The 22,196-nt window shown below is 50.4% G+C and overlaps 1 protein-coding gene and 1 non-coding gene across 4 annotated transcripts; one reads left to right on the forward strand and one right to left on the reverse strand.

Annotated features, from left to right (window-relative positions):
• Positions 1-141: 141 nt before the first annotated feature.
• GSDMA (gasdermin A) lies at positions 142-11,758 on the reverse strand. 3 transcript variants are annotated; one of them, XM_010960459.3, is made up of 12 exons: positions 11,601-11,758; positions 9,927-10,143; positions 9,582-9,762; positions 6,067-6,232; positions 5,140-5,236; positions 4,577-4,624; positions 4,140-4,166; positions 3,589-3,609; positions 2,784-2,938; positions 2,252-2,366; positions 1,430-1,503; positions 142-788 (listed from the first exon to the last, which is right to left on the reverse strand). In XM_010960459.3, the coding sequence occupies exons 2-12, from the start codon at positions 10,138-10,140 to the stop codon at positions 546-548; spliced, it is 1,341 nt and encodes a 446-aa protein (XP_010958761.2). In that variant the 5' UTR covers positions 10,141-10,143; positions 11,601-11,758; the 3' UTR covers positions 142-545. The 3 variants fall into 3 exon arrangements, with proteins under 3 accessions (XP_010958761.2, XP_045376683.2, XP_045376685.2); XM_045520727.2 differs by having other exon boundaries at positions 9,927-10,200; positions 11,601-11,741; XM_045520729.2 differs by lacking the exon at positions 11,601-11,758 and having other exon boundaries at positions 9,986-10,119.
• TRNAT-GGU (transfer RNA threonine (anticodon GGU)) lies at positions 6,882-6,953 on the forward strand. Its single transcript has one exon. It is a non-coding gene; the product is annotated as a tRNA-Thr (tRNA).
• Positions 11,759-22,196: the final 10,438 nt, after the last annotated feature.

Below are 22,196 nucleotides of genomic sequence, written 5' to 3' on the forward strand. Positions count from 1 at the left end.
ATTCTCCACCCAGCTAGTTCGTCCCTGAGCATTTTCCATCTCGCCTGAGGACAGCGTAATAGTTTTCATTTACATATAATCTACATGTAGTATGATAATGTCTTTTTTTTTTTTCTGGCACAAGAATTTCCTTACAATGGATTTTGAAAGAAAGACACCAGAAGACATTTATTTGTTCCAAAGTGAAATAACATTTTTCATGAATTCCAGGAAAGCTTGATTTTGGGATCATGAGTGGGAGGGGTTGGGATAGGGAATTAATTAATTAATTAATTAATTAGGTTTTGCTGAAATGGTTTATAGTTTTTAAAAGTTTGAGTGTTTCTACTTTTAGAGGACTTAAGCATCAGTGGATGGGTGGCAGTCATAGGGGTGGCAGAGGGTAGTTACAGAGTTGGAGAAGTGGAAATTGGTTAACTTGGATGATCGACTAGGGTGTCCATTATCTTCAGCCTGGTGGCTTTGAAATGACCTTGGGCGTCAGGACAGGGCATAAGGGGGTAGGGAAGGCATTAGGGAAGCAGGAAGTGGGTGGAAATGGCAAGTTAGGAGGCCTTGGTCAGTAGCTGCAGGAAGGTGAGACTAGCGAAAAGGGCACAGAGGTGGGGGAGGGTGTCTGGGTCCCACATGTACAGGGGGCCCGATCTCTGCACTTCCAGGCCACTCAGCCCTACTAGGGCCTCTGTGAGGGTCAGTTCCTCTTCCCCAAGGGAGGAAAGCAACTCAGACTGCAGGGGGAAAACACCTTCACTATCCTGTAGGAAATTCTGTTCCATTGTGCTCTCCACCTGGAGGAAACCAAAGTAACGTGAAAAGAAAGAAAGAGCTGGCAACCTCTACTCCTTTCTCTTAACTCATAAAAAACACAAAGAGCACTACCTTTCTTTACTTGTAATCCCTTTTCTTACATTACACCTCTGTCTGAGCTTTTTTCATAACCTTTTCATACAGTGGGCAGCAGCACGTTGTTTGTTTGTTGGGGGAGGGGTTATTAGATTTGTTTATTTATTTATTTTTAGAGGAGATGCTGGGGATTGAGCCCAGGACCTTATGCATGCTAAGCATGTGCTCTACCACTTGAGCTATACCCACCCCCCAGCATGTTTATTTTTAGCTCCATTTTATAGAGGAATCAATTGAGGCTGATTCAGAGACATTAAGATTTGTTCACATCACCAGAGTTTTCTGTCCCTTCTCCCAAAATCAGGTGGGAAAAGCCAGGAAATTGCCCAGAAATGCATTCTTTACTTCTAGTTGTGAACTAGCAAACAGGAAGAAACATGGAAAGAAAAGGGAAGGGAGCAGGAGCTCCTAGGATAAGACAGAGGCCCTCTAGGAAGGTTCTGTCATGAAGTTAAACTGTATCTTTCCTCTGTTTCTAGCTGACTCCCACCCAAACTCTCTGTCACACCTGGTGGTGTTTTCTCACCAGCTTTAGTTGCATGGGTAGGATCTTTTTCTCCATGGATATTACCAGCAACTTCTGTTGGGCTTCACTTAGCTCTGGAGGAAAAAGCAGAGAGAGAGATGTGTGGTGTTGGTGCAAAGGGGACTACAGGCTCCAAATGGGTGCCTTTACAGCATTAATTAATTAATGAATGGGTGTCCTTCGGGATTAATTGATTCATACAGTCATCCATGGTTGAATGCCTGCTCTATGCCAGGCACCTTTGCTGGGGCTGTTGGGTAAAACTGGTCCTCTCTTCACTCGAGCTTGCAGTCTAGCAGAGAAGACAGAGTGTAACGAGTAATTACAATACAGGCTGTTACGGGAGCCATAGCTGAGGGGTCTAACTTTGGTCTTGGTGTTTGAGGGCCAGCTTCTTAGGGAACAAACACCTCAGTTTACACCTGAAGGACCAGAGAATTTTTAGAAGTTGGGGAGTGTTTCTTGCAGAGGGAAGAAGAGAATTCAGGGGTCAGATCAGAAGATGTTACCCTCAAATTAAAGCTAACAGATATCAATATAAAATTGATGAGCTTAACTATATTCAAAAGTTTTAAATATATGGCTGATAAAACTAGGGTGATTTCCCAATCTCTGTTAGCAAGAGTAGGCTAAGGTGACCAAATGGACCCTTAGGAATGAAACCAATTTTTAAAAATGTAGATATAATTTAATTAACTGTGGTATAATGTGCCTGGCATTTATTCATTTACTCATTCATTCATTCATTCATTCAGGAATTCATTTAGTGACTCATTCCTCCACTGAAAAGGTATATAAATGAAGACCTCACTCCCCACTCACCTGTTAGGGCTCCAAGGAAATAGAGGATGGCACCTGTAGCCTCCTTTGATAGTAGGACATCTTTTGGGAGTGCCTCCAGGGTCACTTCATGTCCTCTGTCTAGAGCCCCTTCCAGCTGTAGGGAAAGGCGGGTGACTATTTAAGATAACACAGGTAAAGGGCACAGTGCCTGGCAACTAACAATGCCTTGAGATGTGTTAATTATCTCCATTTCCTTGTTTCTTTTTCAAGGTATCAAATCTCCCAAAGTATTGGACTCTTGGGTTCCTTCCTTGGTCCCTGAGCCTTGGACTCTGGAAAGGAGCATGGAATCGGCACTGTTTCCCTTCTTCAGAGGGACCCAGGTCCCAGGTGGTCTGGCAGCCTGGGGGGTGTTTGGCCAGCCTTGGGGAAGGCATCCGCTATCAGTGCTCCTGGCCACTAACCACCTTCTGCCAAATCTGTCAGATCCCCTACCAGCTGTGCCACCCACATGCACCTCCACCAAAAGCCTTCCTTCTCCTGCACCTCCCCCCTTCCGCTGGGTCCTCACTGTGAACTCCAGGTCTTCCAGCTCCTTTTTCTTCCCTAGGAGTTTGCTGAGTGAACAGAGCAGGGAGCTCTTCCCCACTGGGCTCAGCTTCTCCACTTCATGGGTCTTTCTTTGAACCTCTTCTTTTAGTGTTCTGAAGTCCTTGAATGCCTCCCCTGTGGGGACAGTAGATGGGGCACCATCCCCATCAGTTCAGGCAGCCCTCTCCCTGAGGGTCTCCTTCATCCAACCCTGCTCAGGCCCCTGGGCTCTGCTCTCGGCTGGAGCCTGGTCTCTCTTTTTGCTGGACCAAGGAATGCAGTTCATGAAGTTATCCACCAGCCTTGACTTGAGGCTTTGGGTGGTGGGGGATGTGGGGGCGAGGGGCTGGGCCAGGACCCACATCATCTAAGCCAGCAGTTCATTCTCCCTGAGACCCTAGGCTCCATCCATCTCAGATCAGTAGATAATTGACTTCCCTTTCTCTAAGACTTCAGGTAAGAGTTGAGAAGGAAGTTCTATTTCCCTTCCCTAAAGTTATTGACAAAGAAGTGATTGTGATGACTGAGCAAAAACTGGGACAGGAAAGAGCAGTGGGTCTCAATCCAGGGATGTGGGTGGATCAGGGATAGCTTGAATCTCCACCTGCCCCTCTAGGGGCCTCATCCTAAGAATACGTCTAGCCTGCTTTGGAGAGAGTGGCTTCCTGGAAGTGGCTCCAGCTGCCAGCGTCTAGGACTTAGCACCTGTCTTCCCCTCCCTTCACTCCAAAGCTACTTCCACTGCCTTCCTGCCAAAGTCTAGGAAGAAACATAAAGTTCCTTACCAACATCAGATGCCTGGATAACTGAGGGAAAAAAAAAAAACAATTAGGATGCAATCCTCCAAAACAGTAGCCATACCCAGGGGATGAGACATTAATGGAGGTTAGGAAATACATCCCGTCTGCTGGGATATCCCAGCCATTTTAAGGATATGGTTGCTCCATTCGTGAGAGGCAGGAATGAGACAGCTGAGAAGCTAATGCATTGTTAACCAGGGCACCTGCATTGAATTGGCATCACTGTGACTCAGCGGCTCCGGCCCCGGGCCCTGGGTGGCTGAGTTGCAGACGTGATGTAACAGGTATTAATTACTAAGGCCCTTGAGGACAGAGGTCGGAGGCATGAGACCGCCTGGGCATGTTGTCCAAGGACTTCCCCCTTCCCCTGTTTTTTTTTCCTGAGCCATTAGAATTCCTGCCACATTTCAGAGACAATAGTTTGTTGAAACTTGCCCTGCCACGTTCCTCATCAGTCCCAGAGAGAATGGAGGAAAAAGATTGGAGTTTTAGAATTCTGTCAAGGAAGTTGCGGCGAAATGACAGGAAACACTTACGGGTGAACTTCTCCTCTTCTGGCTTTTCTGAAGACAGAAACAATGTACATATGTCAGCATAAAACGTCTTTGTGCCTTTTTAATCTACAGCAGTTGTCAAGGCAGCTTTATCAGTGATCATTATAAAAACACAGAGAGATGATGTTAGCGCATCCGCCCCCGCAATTTGGGAACAGACACTGTCTTCAAGTCTTATATCTGCTTCTGATGGTGCCTTCTGGTCTCTGTCTTTCTGTTTCTGTCTCTCTTGGGGATATTTATATGCTTCTATCTGTCTTTCCTAAAGTTGAGGATAGATGCTTTGAGAGACTTGGGAAACAAAAGCAGGGGGCTCCTTGGGGGATTCTGGTGTACCCCATGAGAGCAGGAGGGATTTCAGCCCATAGCGTCAGGGGTCGGGCAGAAGATGTGGGGGGCCAGGAAGCAATTCCACTTACCTCCAAGAGGGAAGGTTTGCATGTTATCATTGTAGATACACGGAATATCTGAAAGGAGCAAGAGAGGGGAGAGCAGGAGGACTCTTAACGGTCGCCCCACCTTTCTTTCTCTAGTCTCAAGCCCATGGGCTCTGCTAAGGGCTGGGAACCTGCCCTCAAATGCCTCACCTGGTCCCCAGCTCTACCTCTGTTGCTGGACGTAATCTTTTCTTCTTCTGTAAATCCTCTCCCATGATAACACTGTTTTCTACCTTGCGTTCTAGTACTGGTGTCTGTGTCAGTTTCCTCCACTGGCCACAGACTTCTTGAGAGCAGAGGCTGTGCCTGTTCATCTCTGTATTCCCTCTCCTCAGCGAACACAGTGCCTAGCACCCTGAGATGCTCAGAACCAGGAGTTCCTCCCTCCCTCTCCAGAGCAGACCCTGTCCCTCTGTGCCTGGAAGTTGGACCACAACATACACCTTTACTCAGTCCCTGACATCGCCACAAGAGGGGACCAGGATGCCTTAGTTGTGGTGCAGGTAATTCTCATCTTGAGCAGGGGACCATTGGTGTCTGCTCACCCCACTCATCTTTGCCTTTGACCATCAGCTGTCTCACTCGAAATGCCAGGATGCAGCCCTTGGGGATGGTTACAGCCTCCTTGTGGTTTATGGATCCCTAGAATTAGACATAAGAATTTGTGAATGTGCAGAGAGCCTCAGTATGAGACATTGGGTGTGTGTTGGCAGGGCAAGTGGAGGGCGAGGCCTGAGAGCCTTTGGGGAGATAAGAAGTGGGGAACACCTCAGTGGTATCCATGATTGCCTTTCCACCCGGCACAGTGAGCTTCTGTGGCAGCGCTCTTCTTCTCATTTCCGCTGATCATGCCTCTAACAATCTGTTTCTTATTTCCTGGTTCCGATACAGGAAGGAACTAGGCAGATCTGTTCCGTCACCTACCTGTGTATCCCTGTCCCACTTTAGAGCTTCCACCCAGGCCCTGGTTCCTTCTTCCTCTTTGCCATCTGTCCCATGCTCACCTCCTTCAGGAAGCCTTCCATGACTAATCCCTACTCTTAGTTCCCACTCATCCTTTGAACATTTATACAAAACAGATACAAACATGTAGAGCATTACTTATTACACACTGAGTTTTCCAAGCCTGTGTTCTCTAGTCTTTAACCTCTGTGTCTCCCCCATGAGACTGAGAACCTTCTGACAGAAAGGATGTCTCTGCTGTAGATCAGGAGCACCCTAGGGGAGAATCCACACTATGAGTTTCCTCTTCCCTGATAGCTCCCCGTGGCACCTGCCACAGGACTGTGCCCTACTGGACACCACTGACCAGAGAGAGGATTTGTTTCTGGCCAACTGGGGTCTGGATGTTGAAGAGCAGGGGGAAGGAGTGGGTCCTTTTCGGTACTGGGGCAGAGGGACTGATCGGGCAAAGTCAATGCAGCCACTGAGGGTAGGCTGAATGTAAGTGTGTGTATGTGTGTGAACCAAACCTGTAGCCCCAACGGGGCGAATATTGGGAGGGAGAAGCAGCCATCGGCCTTGCTGGCTCTCTCCAGGGTGACCTCCTGCACAGTCTCCACCACCTCCATCACCACATACAGGTTCATTCTTTCACTTCGCATCTCCTTCAGGAATGGGTGGTCTACCATCAGCTTCCTGTGGCAGGAGAAACATCAGGGTACCGTCCAGAGCTTCTCCCCATCTGGGCCCTGTCCTTCTCTTCCCTTCTGTCATTCCCAGGAGCGAGGCCTGATGGTGTCAGGGAAAGCGTGCAGACTCTGGAGTAAGACTCAGGTTGAAACCCCGATCTCCCGCTTACTGTCAGGGCGGCTTCTCTGAGTCTGGGTTGCCTCATCTACAAAATGAGGGTAATGACACCTACCTCCAGGGTTGTTGAGAGACAGACTGTTGGTCGGTCAGAGCTCCCACCCTGGCTTCTGAAACCGAGGACACAGATGCCCTGGGGTGGGTACCATCCTGCTCGGACTGGCTCTCAGGTATGGCTCTATCCATTTGGAGTGGTTTGGGGCCCCAAAGCCTTTGCTCCTGTTGGTTTGTACCTGACAGCAGACAAAATCTCATGCTGCCCTCAGTTTCTCCCCTTTATTTCTTTTAAGGGACTAATTTTTCATGGTGCTTGTCCTGATTGTTTTTATAGTGTTCAAATCTGTATTTTTGTATGTAGAGGGAAATACTTTTCTCAAAATTAAATGCTAGTAAATATTGTATTAAATTGTCATGGAGGAGTTCTTGTTTAATAAATGGACATGTAAAAACGACAACAAACAACTAAAATAAGGGGTTGGGGGGTATAGCTCAGTGGTAGAGCTTGCGCTTGGTGTGCACAAGATCCTGGGTTCAATCCCCAGTGCCTCCCTTAGGGGGAAAAATTAAAAAAAACAGAAACGTAAAAGAATTTTTCTCAGGCATAACACCTGGCCCAGAACAGGGCCTCGTGGTGGCTTCTTTCTCCCTTGCATTCTCCTCCCTCTCCTCCCTGTTCATCTCTCCTCGGTCCTTCCTCTCCACCTCTTATCTTTTCCCTTGTGATTAACACCAGTTCCTCCTCTCCACTTGCTTACACACATAAACCTGTCCTTTGGTCTTGCTACCCCCTCCAATTACCATTCTGTTTCTTTCCTTCACTTCAGTGGCAAGTATTTCAAAAGATATGCCCATACCCAGGGTCTTTACTTCCTCACTGCCCACCTGTAAATTCTTGACAAGTTGGCTTCTATTTCCACTCCTCAACTGAAATCACAATGACCCCCCCACCCCACCCACTGAACTCAGAGGCCTTCCTGAACTCTGCAAGACTTTGGACCTGTCTGTGCAAACCCTCTGTGCAATGCTGTTTTCGCCAGGCTTCTGACCAGTTTGCCTCCCATGTTCTGCTCCTGTCTTTCTGGCTCTAAATCCTATCCATTCTGTCTGCATCTCAGTTTTCTAGGTCTTTCATTTTCTTTGGTTCCCTAAAATTTTATCTTCTCTGAGATTCCACACTTGGTTTTCTGTCTGAGTTCCTTCCAACAGCTCCCCTGACCTCCTTCCTGCAGTTTTGATCTTTAAATTGCTGACCACCACCCACATGTGTGGCTTCACTTTTTCTCTCCGAACTCGGTTCTAAATTCTGTCTTCCCGTTCCTATGAAGGTCACCACTTGGGTCAAATCCCAGAGTCATTTAAAAAATTCTTATGTATTTAATTTATTTAAATAAAAATTGTATATATTTAAGGTGTACAAGGTGATATTTTGATATACATATACATGGGGAAGTGATTACCGCAGTCAAGCCAATTAACATACCCATCTCCTCACGGAGTTACCATTTCATCTGAAATCTACTCTCTTTTAAAAAAAAATTATTTTTTCATGAAGGGAAATTAGATTTATTTATTTATAAATAGAAGTACTGGGGATTGAACCCAGGACCGCGTGCATGCTAAGCACACACTCTACCACAGAGCTATACCTTCCCCCTCCCCGAAATCTACTCTGTTAGCAAATTTCCGGTTATACAATATAGAATTATTAACACGATCATGCTGTGCATCAGATCTCCATCAGAGTTGCTTTGACAAAACCCTCTCCCTAGCCCTGCTATTGGCTGCCAGGTCCATCCATCTTGCCACCCCAGAGGCCTCACGTCTGTTCCTCCCCCTTCATTCTGCCTGCTCTTCCCAGCTCACTTTGTATCTCTGATGGGCAGTGGAACAGAGTCTTGCCTGGTCTGCCTGCTTCCTCCAAATCCCTGTCCCTCATCCGCTGACTCACTTCCTTCGTCTGGTCGAATTAGTCAAGACACATATCAGAGCATCGTCAGGGTCTCCCTGGTGCCTACAGCATAGTTCCATCTTCTTGACCAGACACCTGGGTCCCCATGACCTGGGCCCTCCTTTGTTCCACTCATCCCTCTTCTGCTCCTGCCAAACCGGCTATTCACAGTCCCTATAGGTTTTGAGATTTCTCACCTGCGTGCCTTTGTAATGCCATTCTCCCAGTCTTGCTTGTCCAATTTCTACTTATTTCAAGACCTAGTTCATGGGCTGCCTGCTCTGTGAAGTCTGCCCTCGTTTCCCCAGCCAGAAGTCCCTCTGACCTGCCGCAAAACTCAGGCAAAGCCTTCCTAGGACACTGACCTCTTCTTGCCTTGGATTAGTTACTGTTGTACATTTTTTCCCACACTCCGAGATCACCAGATTCTCAGACAAAGATGTTCTCGTGCAGCCCAGCACCAGTGGGGTGCTTTGTACTCAGCAAGGTATATAAATGTTTCCTGGATGGCTTCCCAAGCACCCCACCCTTCCTTCCTGCCTCCCCGATCCTCACCTCCTTTCAACCACTACTTAACTACTTAAAAGTCGGTTCCCTTGTCAAGCGAAACATCTGAGGAGCCCAGAAGAGACATGGCATCTGCCACACCCCTTATGCTGCAGGGGCAGTATTTCCAGCCTGGTGTGGGCACGGGACTGGGCAGGGGAGAGAGCTTCATTTATGGGAGCAGAATGCTGTGTTCAAGCCACAGTAGGGAACAGTTAAGGCCTCTTCGCTTTTTAGTGTATTTCATAGTCTTAGGGTCAGAAGGAACCCTAGAAATTTTCATCTAACGCTGTGACTTTTCAGGGAAGAAAACTCAAGTCCCAAGAGAAGTGACTTTGCCAAGGTCGCACAACACATTAATGGGGACACACTCGTCCTCGTGTGTGTGTGTGTGTGTGTGTGTGTGTGCGTGCGTGCGTGTGTGTGTGTGTGTGTGTGTGTGTGTGTGTGTGTGATGGTGGGGAGGGGTACTGGAGGTGGTGGAAGGACGGGAAGGGGTGGGGAGTGGTTAAGAAATGGCCTAAATGACCTATAGGCCAGAAGGCCATTTTCAAGAGCGCCCCTGGGGTGACCACATAGGTGAAGGTCAGTGTGAGGGCCCTGCCCTTTAACTCAGGGCCCAAAGCACCCTTTCCACGCACCGCTCCCCCATCCCAGCAGCCCTCCAGCCCTGCCCAGTCTCACCTCTCCTGGTGCAAACTCTCCAGAGCCGTAGGAGCCACACTGAGCGTCTGGACCTCCAGGGTGCTGTTCCGGGACAGATTGGCTGTCCCCTTCACCTTGACCGTCTTTGGCACATCCACCTCTCCCTCCACTCGGGCATCCAGCATATTCTTAAAGCCAAAGTTTCCAGAGTCTGTTGGGTCTGCAGGAGGGAGAAGACGAAGGGGGCTGGGCTCAGAGGCATCCGTGGTCCCCGCCTCCTGCGAGGTCTTTGGGCTAGAGACTCCTATCCATGCTGCCACCACCAGGGCAGAGGGAGGTTTGGGGGCCCCTCCCTCAGTCCCCAACCCCACGCCCGAGGCTGACCTGAGGGCGAGCTGCCGGGTTCAAGCACATCCAGGAGGGTGTAGTCAGTGTGGACGTACCGGGCTCCCCAGAAGAGCGTACTCTTCCTCTTCCTCAGCACCAGGCAGAAGGGGTGGAAGCGCTTGAAGTCTATGAGGCTGTCCAGGGGTGTCAGGTCCCCTCGGGGGTTCAGCTGGCGGACCAGAGCCCGGGTGACATTTTCAAACATGGTCATTGTCTTTGCAGGAGGGGGAGGGAGACAGGAAAGTGACAAGTTGGGAGACCAGAACGTCCCCTGTGGAGAGAGATGGGGGGTTTCTGGGGCGGGGGCACCCTTAAAGATGCCTGGATTCTCCGAATGTCAGAGCTGAAAGGAACCAGAGGAGTCTTCATTCTACCACGAGGAAATGAAGCCTTGAGAGCTGAAAACAAGTCGCCTGGTGGGTGGCTCGGCGGGCTTGGGGAGCCAGCCCTCCCCTCTCCTTGTCAAGGGCTCCTTTCTTACTCCCTGCTCACTTCACGGACCTGGAGCCCGGCCGGAGCATTTCATCAGCTGTGGAAGTAAAGCTCCTCTCACACAGACATGCCCAGAGAGCTGTGACAGCCAGGACCTGGGGACGCTGGGGGAGGGAGGCAGCCACCCCTGGTGCCAAGGGGGAGGGCCCGGGAGGCAGCACTGTTCACCCAGTTGCCTTTTCTTTGGGTGGGGGTCACTTCCCTGTCCCTTTACCTCCCTTGTGCCCTTCTCCTGGCTCATGGGTGTAGGTTCTACTTTCTCCCACCTCCCTCCAGGTACCACTCAGCAGATCCAGGCATTTTGATGCTCTTTGCCCTCGCCCCCTCTGCTGGTAATACCTCCCTCCCAATCTAAAGAATCCCTATGTGTCCTTTAAGACTCACTTCCGGTCACTCCTCTGTGACCCCCTTCTCTCTCCCCTTCAGGCAGCTGGTGACTCCACCCCAAAATGCCTTCTGAGACACCTGCCGCTTCCTGTTGTTGTGATTTGTTCACCTGACTCTCTCGCCTACTCTACCGTGACCTCCTAGATGGCAGGAAGTAGGTCTTAGTCATCCTGGTGGCCTCAGCTCCAAGCACCGTGCCTGGTGCAGACTTGGAGCTTGGCAACGTGTGTGGAATGGATGGACAAGTGAATGCATGAACGCGGCCCTGGGAGACTTGAGCTGGGGTGAGAGGGCCCTGGAGAACATGGGGCCTACAAGAGCCTGAAGTTCATGGTCTCAGCTCTCTGTTTTTGAGGTTCAAGTCCAGGTGCTCTGGCTGGGCAGCCAGCTGGCACAGCTGGGTTATCCCCGAGGGTGGAAGAGGACACACCAGCCAGCCTGGAACCGCCTCATATCCCAGTTGGCACCTCACAGAGTTGGGGAAGCAGGGTGCACACACACAGGGGCTGGGGCCACTCTGTCAACCACACTAGCTCCAATGTGCTTTTTTCACCTCTCATTCCTGGGAGGGCCCAGATGGGACAGAACCACTTCCTGGCCAATCTGGGAAGGGCTCTGGTGACTGCTGTCTCCTCCTCATCAGATAAGTGCTCACAGGGCCACCTCCCCCTTCTCTCCCCAAGGCCGATCAAGATTCCTACCCCACCGGGATCTAGGGGACTTCTTGTCCCACCCATGATCTCGTCTGTCCCTAGAACACCCTCTCCTCCCCTGCTGTCCTCTAGTTCTTACCAGGGAGCGGTGCTAGGTCCTGACCAGCAGCTGGGTCTGGAGTGAGGGTCTGGGCCTCTCTTGGTCTGCGGGCTGAGAGAATGACTGTCCTTCACCAGGACAGGCTGCTGCTTTATGCCTCCGTGGAGGCAAGGATGTTGGCTTCCAGGGACCCCACCTGCTCCAGTGACCCCACCCCTCACCTGCTCCACTTCCGGGAGAACAGCATTAACCTGTTCCACGTGTGCCCTGCCCCAGGCCCTGTGTCCCAGCCTCCCGAGGGCTGAGAGGACGGGAGAGGTGCTGCCAGGCAGGTGCCAGTGTGGGTGGGGGAGCCAAGGCGGAAGAAGAGATGCCAGTGGAAGGTTGGCTTGATGGGCTGAGAGGAGAGGAAGGAAGGCACCTTGGAGGGGGCTGCAGAGAGAGGCAGCGGGACTTCGGGTGTGTGTGTGTGTGTGTGTTCGCATGCATGGGTGTGATGAGGGAAGGCATCTCTGTTCCATCATGGCCATTGGGAAGCAGCTAGGATTCATGACGAGGCTTTGTGGGTGTGATAAGGGGATAAGAAATCCTGTGTCTTCAAATTCCAGCAGAAAGAGCAACTGAAAGATTGTCCTCCATCTTTTTGCTTGTCAGCCCGCACATCACTGCCTCATTCCATCTGTTTCAGCTCCAGGTACGTATCTATGGCACAGCTACAAGCATATGCCTGTGTAGGCAGAGACGGAGATAGACCAAATGGTTTTCTCTTATTTCCTGTTCAGCATCTCTGCTCCTAAAAGAGTATTGTACAGACACACACAAATGTACACAGGCAGAAGCATAGCGGAGTTAGTGGAAAAGCTCCAAACATCCATCTCCGGTGGGAATTCAGACATCTTACCATCGGTCACTCGGGTCTTACTCTTATCTCAAATCCCTGCCTGGAAGGAATTTTAAAGGGGACTTTACACACATGGTAGGTCTTTAGATGACAAATCAAAACTTTTTAAAAAGTGTCTTTTCTTAAAAATTGAAGTGTAGTTGATTTGGTGTTAGTTTCAGGTGTACAGCAAAGCAATTCAGTTATAAAAATACATATGCATATATATATACATTTTTTCAGATTCCTTTCCATTATAGCTGATTACAAGAAATTGAATATAGTTCCCTGTGCAGTACAGTAGGTCCTTGTTGTTTATCTATTTTATATATAGTTGTTTATACCTGTTAATCCCAAACTCCTAGTTTATTTCCCCATCTCCTTTCCTCTTTGGTAACCATAGTTTGTTACCTATTTCTGTGCATCTATTTCTGGTTTTTAAATAAAATTTGTATCATTTTTTTAGATTCCACATATAAGTGATATCATATTTGTCTCTATCTGACTTACTTCACTTAATATGATCATCTTTAGGTCCATCCATGTTGCTGCAGATGGCATTATTTCATTCTTTTTTATGGTCAAATCAAGACATTTACAAGCAAGGCTCCTATGGTGTTGGGATATGTGTCTACGCATAAGTGCATGTATAACCTGAATACCACTGAGCCTTCATGCTCTCACTTTGAGGCTCTCCTCAGTATCACCCACTGAAGATGAAATATTGGCTTAAAACCCATGAAGAGTAAGTTAGGTCTTTACTGGAAGTTTTCTGGAGGGGCTGGTGGTGACTAGGGGAGATTCGATCACATCATATTCAGCAAAACTCCTAAAAGTTTAACTCTTCCACCTCTGTCCGCAAAGTCTCATTCGGTATGACAGGTGCTCCCAAATCTCTCTCTTCTGTGTCCTGAAACAAAACAAGACCTTGCCCCTGCTGGGTCTCTGGTCCCTGCCCCTTGTCCTTTTGTTTACCTTCCTTCCCATTGAACCTGGGCTCATCTTGTGCAGATACCTAATACTGCCTCCTTCGACAGCTCTAATCATTATCTTAAGCAAACATCTCTCCTCTTTAGGAGAAGCAGAAGTGGGCGCTTGGGCATGTGGGGAGGCTGTCATCAGTCATGCAGTTCCTGTCACATGTGTGCATGTATGCAGAAAGGTGTTGTCTGGGTAATATCTTTTTCATCTCTTATTTTCCTGGTTCTTCCTGGACTTCTTCTCTGCCTCTCTGTATCTCTTATTTGGTACTTTGTTGTGACACCACAGCAAACCATCATGTGGTCCTGGTCTTAATCAGCTCCTGAGAAGGCAGCCCCACTCCCCACCCTCTGACCATCCCATCATTGCCTCAGCTAGACATTTGGGGGTTTCTTCCTAGTGTCTGTCTTCTTACCTTATCCTCCAAAGATCTGGAGAAGAGTGGTTTCAAGAAGTCACACCTGTATCTGTTCTCAGGACCCAAAAAAGTCTGTCTAGCCAGTTTTGTCTCCTCTGACCCAGAAGTCTCGCTCTTTTCATTCCTCTTGCCTTCCTTCATTCACTCTGAACTCCACCAGGCCTATCCTCCTTCTCCTTGTCCTGTTCCCACTCTACTTCTGCCCCATTGCACCATCCCGCAAACTGCCTAATGGTGTTCCAAGCAGGTTCCTTTGTAAGTTCAAGGCAGAGAGAAGAAATAAGGGCTTATGAGACCAGCCAGGTTGAAGGTCTTGTGCTTTTGAAATAAAAACATCCATGTCAGGCTTGTTCTTGGGCTGTTCCTCCCACCTATCTAGGATATCCTGTCTTTTTGTCACCCCCCCCCCCCCCCCCCATTCACCACAAGCTCCTCAAGGAAAACTCCAGTAAAGCCTTAGGGTAAGGTCACAGAATCCCTTTAGGGTCCAGAGGCTCCTTTTCCTCAGAGTCTTTGTTTATGTTCAGGGGAATCTGGGACATAATTCAAACTGTGCTGAAAGAAATTTAAGTTGGAGTAATATGTAAGAAATTTTTTGGTCAATTAATAGTGATTTATTGAAACAAGCTAAGTGGTGCGTGGTGCTGATGCAGGCAGCAGGCTTTGCTCTCTACCTCCCTCTAGTGGTCGATCAAGGGAGTTAATGGGCGATAATCACCCCTTGATATGCGTGTGCACCAAGCTGTGGTTTGTGTGTGGTTGCTAGAAGATGGGGATCAGGTAAGGGAACAGACTTAGTGGAGGAAGCCCCAGCCACCTGTTCTCTGGCAACTTGACCTACAGTGTGCACTGCGGACCCTGAAGTCAGACCCAGACATTGGGACAGGACATTAATTACTTCTTTACCCATTTTCTTCTTTATTATTATTGACTTTCTCCTCAGAAAGGAGCCAAAGAGGAAAGAGACAGACTGGAATGGTGGAGGAGGAGGAAGAATGTGCCCCAAAGTCGTTGCATTTTATATCTCTCATGGGAGGTTGGAAGTTTTGGAATGCAGACTGCAGACTGTGGGCTATACTTCCATAAATAAACTATTCTTTTCTGAACACAGTAAAACCCCCAGACTCTTTTATTATCTCCTAAAAAATTTTAAGTTTTCTTCCCCAATTCCCAGATCAGCTTTGGAGCCCAAGACATCTCCAAAATCCTAGCTGAGCAGACACTGTTCGGTGTCTTGTGACACGTCCTCAAATCAAAGCTGTGCTGAGGAACTGAATGCGCCCTGAAATTTTCATTTTGCACTGGGACTCATAAATTATGTTTTAGGTCCCTCTTGGTACCTTGGGCCCAACTCAGTAGGCCTGTCAGTCACATCAGTGACTGACTCCATCTCCATTCTAGATCCTCACCACCCAGAGCCTCCAGCAGGTAGAAGATGTGCCCAGTCAGTATGGAATTGAGTTTGCTAGAAGTCTCCTGCAGTCATTCGAGGACTCAGACCATGCGCCCCTCTCCCCGAAACTCTCAGAACCTATGGCTTGTTAAAATCTAGGGTCCCATCTACTTGACAGAGAGATGGGAAGTGATCAGCTAGATACTTCAACGGTTAGAGAGACAGGGAGATCCCCTCCTCAGGGCAGGAGCCCAGTCTCTCTTAGCGTAAAGAGGCCTTCCTCGAGTGGACGAGTGGACATGCTGGATGACAGCTCCCTGAATAGGAGGCCAGTCACGCCCCATTCAGCCTGCATCTGGCTCCTACGGCTCGTAGCCCCGCCTCCGGCGCGCAGGTCTAGCCCTCACCAGTTTAGCCCCGCCCCATCTCCCGACTCCTCCCCCTAGACGTTTTAAGCCCCGCCTCTCACCCCGCAGGACTGCAGTCACCACTCTAGCGTGCTCCGGAAGTCTCTATCACCTCGCCCCAAGACTCCTGCAGTCCCGCCCACTCCGCCGCAGCCCCGCCCCCGCTATGTCCCACAGCTCCTGGGCCTCAGGGCCTGGCCCAGTCGTGCCAATCCTTCCCTCAGCCCCGCCGTCCGCTGTTCCGGGTCAGGCCCTTAAGCTACAGCAGCTCCTCCACCTCAGCCTGCAGCTACCGAAACCCTGTGGGCTCCCAGGGGACCGGCTCAGGCCCAGAGCTTTGCGTAGAGGACAGTGGTAACGAGGACCATACCCTGCTCCTCCTGCCTCCACATAACTTCACCCAGAGGGCCCCCCACCCCAGGCACAGAGTCCTCCTTCTGGGCCTTGGTGTCCTGTGCCTCCCTCAGGTACCCCTCTCCAGGGAAAGAGGATCAGGGCAGGGGCTGGTGTGGAGTGACAGGGGAATTCAACTCCTAACAGTATTTTTCGATGGGGTTGAGGATGTTGCAGACGCGAAAGGGACCAAGGGTGACTGTGATAGACGGAGATGGAGGACAGAGAGCCTCTAGGGAAGAAGGGTCCGCCTGCCCCGTGGTGCAGCCCTGGGTGGGTCCAGACTCATCACACCTAGAAGAGTGTGGTGGAGGCTGGGGGCAGGGGGAGGATGTACTTAAAAGCCCAAGAAACCAAACCTGTGGCTGGGATCCCCAGCATCACTACGTCATGTCAGAGTCAGAGAGACCCCTCTGCATCCCACCCACCATCCTGTCATGGTTTTGAGAAAGGGCTCCAGGCTTGTGTTCCTCAGTGGGCTGGTTTCTTTCCTTTGCTGGAGAAGGCGGGGGAGTGGTGTCTTTGTGTCCTCACCTTCTAAGACTTCGTCCGACTGCCCTCATCACATTATGGGGTGGGAGGGAGAAGAGTCCTTTAGCTTCTCTCACCTTCAGAGGGGGACATTTTTAGATTCTGGTCTTTGAGTGGGAGGATGTCTGTGGGGGTCAGAAATGGATCACTGGCTGTCACTGATTCCCTGACTCTTCCTGGCCTGTCCTGGCCGGCTCCCCTCACCACATAGGCCTACATAGGGTGGTCTCTGAGCGGGGAGGAGTGGTGGGAGGTGCAGGCACTAGGGAGCCACACTGAAGGGGTTGGGAGGAACCTGTGGAGGGGCTGTAGATCACCAGCTGGTTTTGGGAACAGACCCTAAAGAGGAATAGAACACGCTGATCGCCCAGATTTCAGCCCCGAGGCAGGGGGGACCGACCCTGGGCCGTCTGCCTCCCCTCCTCTCCTTCAAGTTCCACTTGGCTTCCACCTGGCTCACTCTGGCTGTTCCTCTCGGTGACTTCTGCTTGGGGCAGGTGGTGGTGGTGAGGGGATGGGAGAGATGTGAAGACAGGGGATCTTGGCAGAGGGGGCAAGAACTCTGGCAGGGAGTGGAGCTGTGAGGGGAAAGCACCGGCTGGAGTCTCAGAGCCTGGGTTTTGCTCACAGATTCACCACCGAGTAGCTGGTGAGTCACTGGGCTTTTCTGAGGTAGTTACCCAAACACATGAGAAGGGGTTTGCTGTAGCAGCGTCACCTACCTCACAGGATTCATGTGAGATATGAGATGCAAAAGTCCTTAAAAAGAGAAGAGTGGTACTGTAAAAGGTGGGAGGCCATTGTTAGAGGAACTGGATGAGAGGCAGGCATGGATGGGAGAGAAGGATGTTAGGGTGCCTTAATGACAGGCAAGGACGCAGGGGAGACTCAGGGGCTGTGGGAGGGAAGGAGTGTGTATATGGATGGGGGGCAGAGCAGAGAAACCATCTTGGAGATTCCTGACTTTGAACCCAGCAGCAGTCAGAAGGGAGATGGAATGGCTCCTTCAATCTTGCTCCCTACCTCCAGGGTGGCTTCCTTCAGCATCTTCACAGCCTCGGTCACCATGTATGGATAGGTTCTCCCCATGCTCCTGAAGCTTCTTCAGCTGGGTGGGGTGGAGCTGGCTCTGAGTGGGTGGGGCTCTCTTCCTGCCTGTGTCCAGCTCCCTTGGTTGCATCTCCGAGTCCACCATCGTCTCCATCTACCCCTCCCTCAACCCATTCCCTTGGAAGAGGAGTGTGTGTGTGTGTGTGTGTGTGTGTGTGTGTGTGTGTGTGTGTGTCTCAAAAGGACAGGGGGTCTGTGGGTTCTAGTCCTGTTTTTTCCCTGACTCCCTGTGTGACCTTGGACAACTCACCATCCCTCTCTGGGCTCTTTTGTAAAATGAAGATCCCTGCCAGCTCTGACAGCCCGTGCGACTTTAGGTCAGGGCATGTCTCTTAGTTCCAGCCCCCTTGGCTGGCCTGGAGTCCTCAACCTGCCTCCCTACCCCACTCTGCAGCTCCCCTCTTCTTAGGTTTTCCAGATCTTCTGCAGTGCTGAGGTTTTCGATGTCCAGGATGACATTGGCTGCTGACTGTGACGGAGATATTCACCAGAAGCTCTACGGCTGCAGCCTGGGTGATCTCGGAGTCTTTTCCCAGTTCTTTAGGGCAGACACAATGCCCTATGCTTGTTCCCACACATCCCTTGAGGGAACCATCCTTGATGGTTTGACTCTGCATGATAAATTGCCTGTGACTCCCTAAATGAATGAGAATTGAAGGCTGACCTCAGACATTAGTTTAATATGCATTCTTGAGGTGTTTTTTTTTTTTTGAATGTTCTGAAAGAGGAGGATAGTAATTGTCATAAGTGCAGAAATGAGTATTGTGACCGGATGGAGATAAACTGGATTCCAGGGACCTGAGGCAAGTGCGTGGGTGCGGTGGTGATTGTGGGACATTAAATAGGGACAGAGAGACAAGAACAGAGAAAGACCATGATGTGCTGACTTGTGCTGGAGACTCCAGAGCCGTCTTCACCCATCCAGAGGGCTGTTGTGTGCAAGAGAGATGGGAACTACTCGACACAGCCCCAGGCCAGACCTTGGTGCCATGGGAGGAAGGAGGCAGGAGGCAGGCCAGGTGGAATGAGCCTTTTCTCCACCATCTTTCCGCATCGTTAACTTCTGCCCTGATTGGAGGGAAACTTTCTCAAATGCATCACCTGCTTCCTGTCCCTGAGAGTGGACGCTCCAAGATTTGACCTCTTTTTACAGGTAAGTCAAAAGTCCATGACATTAGTATTATGCATTTTGCCAATGTCCATTGGCCCTCTGGAGGTGAGGAGAATCATTTGTCCCCACAGGGCCATTTAGAAGACAGTAAAATGCCCTACTGTGTGCTTTTTTGAGTTTTTCTTTTTAACAGTGATTTGGTTTTTTAAATATTTTATTTTATTTTACTCCTTTAATGAAGGCACTGGGGATTGAACCCAGGACCTTGTGCATGCCAAGCATGCGTTCTACCACTGAGCTATATACCACCACACCTGCTTTTTTGAGTTCTTATAAATTCTTTTAATAATGGCCCGCCCTGCTGCCAGGCTGTTGTTTCTTACTGCTGTTGTTCTGTCTGTGTGTCTGTATATCTTCACATATACTGCTTCTATCCTGTTGTATGTGGGAAACCAGAGATACAAAATTATTGGAACTCAGTGTAAAATAAGATTTTAAAAAATGGGTAAAATAAATGGGTTCTAAGTGCTCCTGTGAACCAAGTACCTGAACCTTAGTGAGTGTTTGCTTTAGATGCCCCTTCTAGGCTCACATGGCCCCAGTGCACGCCTCTGTCCTCTGGGCCGCCATCATTGATACACTAACTGTCAGGTCCCCGAGGATGGGCTCCACAACTTCTTTATCTTTGTATCTGCAGGTTCTGGCACGTAGTAGTAACTCAATAAATGTTTGTTGAATGCATGGACTAGTGGTGGGATCTGTTTTGACAGCTCAGACGCCTTTGTCTGTCTGCTTTGTGTTCTGCCTTCCTGGTTTGGGAACTCATTCCTCAGAGGCAGGTGAGGTTGCTGATGACAGAGTCCCAGAGAGACAAGGGGAAACTGTTTCCGATTGGAACTCCTCATAGTCTAATGGGGGAAGTGCTTGGAAGGAGCTGCCTGGGTTCTTCCGGTTTTGATGCTGACCTCCCCTCATTCACGTGGCACTTGCAATGTCTGCACATGAGCCCAGCACAGGAAGGGTGGGGGCTGGGCCCCACCTGCCGCTCTTAACTGCCTCCCTCAGCTCCTGTGTGTTCAGTTTGTTCTTGCTTTATTTCCTTTGGTGGAGAACCAGGCTTTGGAGGTGCTTCAGTCTTTGTCTGAGGGATGTCTTAATCTCACCAGGTTCAGAGCTCCCCAAAGAGAAAGGACTCTATTTCTTCCATTAGTCTGGGGGTTCCCTGAGACTTAGGGTCACATCTCTCCTCCTCAGACTGGGGCACCCTGAGGGAGGGCAGCATCTGCTTTCTCTACCGCTCCAGCTTCCCTCCAGAGGGCAGGAAGAAGCTGGTGGCAGAAGGGCTGAGTGAGGGGCTCTCCTCTCCTCCCACCCCTACCCACTGCCCGCTGGCTCCAGGGTGCTGCCTGGAGGTGACAAGCTGGGGCCTGCCTTCCTAGGTTTTTGCTTCCGAGCTGGACCAGGCATGTGGCTGAGCTCTCTTGGTACCCGGCTGCTTTATTCCTGGCTCCGGCTCATCCAGCTGGGAGAGGTTGGTCTTGACATAGTGGGTCCCCCTTTCCTCTGGATCAGGCAGAAGGGCCAGAAGCAGACAGCAAAAATGAGGCAGCCCAGCTGTCTTGCCAGGGCCCTGGTGGTGTCTCGGAACACTGATCCTGTGACCCCTGGTCCCTGGCAGAGATAAGGATGGGGTGAAACCAGTTATGCCACTCCTTCCTGCCTGCCCAGCGGACAAACACAACCAAGAGACCAGGGTGCTGAGAGAAGGGCTTAGGGACTCAGTGATGGTTGTCCTAGCAGGAGCCTCTCTGAGTCTGGGGAGGCCCCATTTTGTCCAGTCTCCTGTGATGGGCTGAGCTGAAGCTACAGCTTCTGATACCCCCTCCCAACAAGTTCCCAACTGGGTCAGATGAAGGGGTCTTTCCCTGGGGAAGGGAGCCAATGAAGCATCTCCCTGTCACCTCCCCAGCCCCCCGTCTTCTGCCCCAATTGTCCTCCCTCTCCTTGACCTCCTGTCCTAGCTCTGAGAGGGAAGGGAATTTGAGCCAGAAGGGGGCCGTGGGGATAACTGTTGGAATGTTTCTTCTCCAGAATTCCAGGACCTCTCCCTGACCTGGGCTCCAGACAAAACTTCTCTCCCTTGATCCTTTCCCATCTGAACTCACCTCTGAGAATTGAAGTTAGGGGTCAGAGCAGGGGAACTGGCTCTTTGCAGAACTTAAAGAAGCTGTCTCTGCTGCTCAGGATGACAGGGAGTCGAACGAGGCTCCAGGAATGGGCACCAAAGATAGGGACACAGGGCCCCACCTGTCCTTCACCCTCCCCTCTGCTACAGGTCTCCACAGTCTACTTCCCAGAACCCAGTGAGATGTGTCCCAGCTTGATTCCAGAAGAGGGTGGCTGAGCAGACTAGGACAGATTCTGAGTGTCAGGGGAAGGACTGATGGAGGGTTTGATATGGTTGGGGCCAGGATTCCAAGGGCCAGATCAGGATGTGGCTGGGGTGGATGGTCAAAGGTACAGGTACAAAGTTTGTACAGAGGTACAAACTTCCCACATCCAAGTTCTTTCCCCCATCCCTAAGCATCTCTGGAAATGGAGAGGGAGGCCCATGTCTCCTGAGAAAAGAAAATGGGGGAGGGGCCCCAGGTTTTTCTGAGATCATCAAGTTGAGGTTTCCTGGGTAATAACGAGGAAGCTCAGCCTTGGAGTGGTGGGAGGAGCCTCAGGGATCAAGCAAGGAGGGGAGGAGCTGGAAGGGAGACAGGGAAGTCAGAATGGGTTAGAAGGACCAGGGGAGGTGATGGATTCCTCTTTGCTGCTCCTTAAGTGTCCTACCAGTCTGCCCCAGGCTCTGCCACAAGCTGGGTGGCACCCTGATTCCATGGTTCTTATCTTCAGTTTTTACTGGGGCTCCTACGAGCTTCCCCAAAGTGGCTGTTCCCTCCATGGAAGCCACATGAGTGAGTCACCCTCCTAGGGGCAAGGTACAGGGTGTGTTGGCCCTTTTGGGCCTCTCGAGAAGCCTAGTTGGTGATATCTCATATGGCTCCCTCCCTCAGCCAACTCTGCCCTCCCCCTCTGCTCAGGAATTCTTTTGGTTAACTTTGAGCACATCTAGTTCCTCCCTACTCCCTGCTCAGACTTCCGCTGAGAGGAGAGACGGATTGTTAAGAGAGTCATGGCTCTCTCTCCCTTTGCTTTCTGTGCTGATGCCAGGGCTTTGCCCTCCTTCCCTCTACCCTGGTTGTCCTCCCTCCAGGTCGCCTCCCACCCCACATCCTTCCAGTTGCATCATCACTAATGCATAACCCCTGGCACCCCTGGCAGATAGACTCTGGTGTCAGGAGCTGGGAGGTAGGAGGGGAGAGAGGAGTTGGCACTCAGCCCATCGGGAGCAACCCTCACCAA

Source organism: Camelus bactrianus, chromosome 16, assembly GCF_048773025.1.
Source record: "Camelus bactrianus isolate YW-2024 breed Bactrian camel chromosome 16, ASM4877302v1, whole genome shotgun sequence".
In the NCBI taxonomy this organism is placed as follows: domain Eukaryota; kingdom Metazoa; phylum Chordata; class Mammalia; order Artiodactyla; family Camelidae; genus Camelus; species Camelus bactrianus.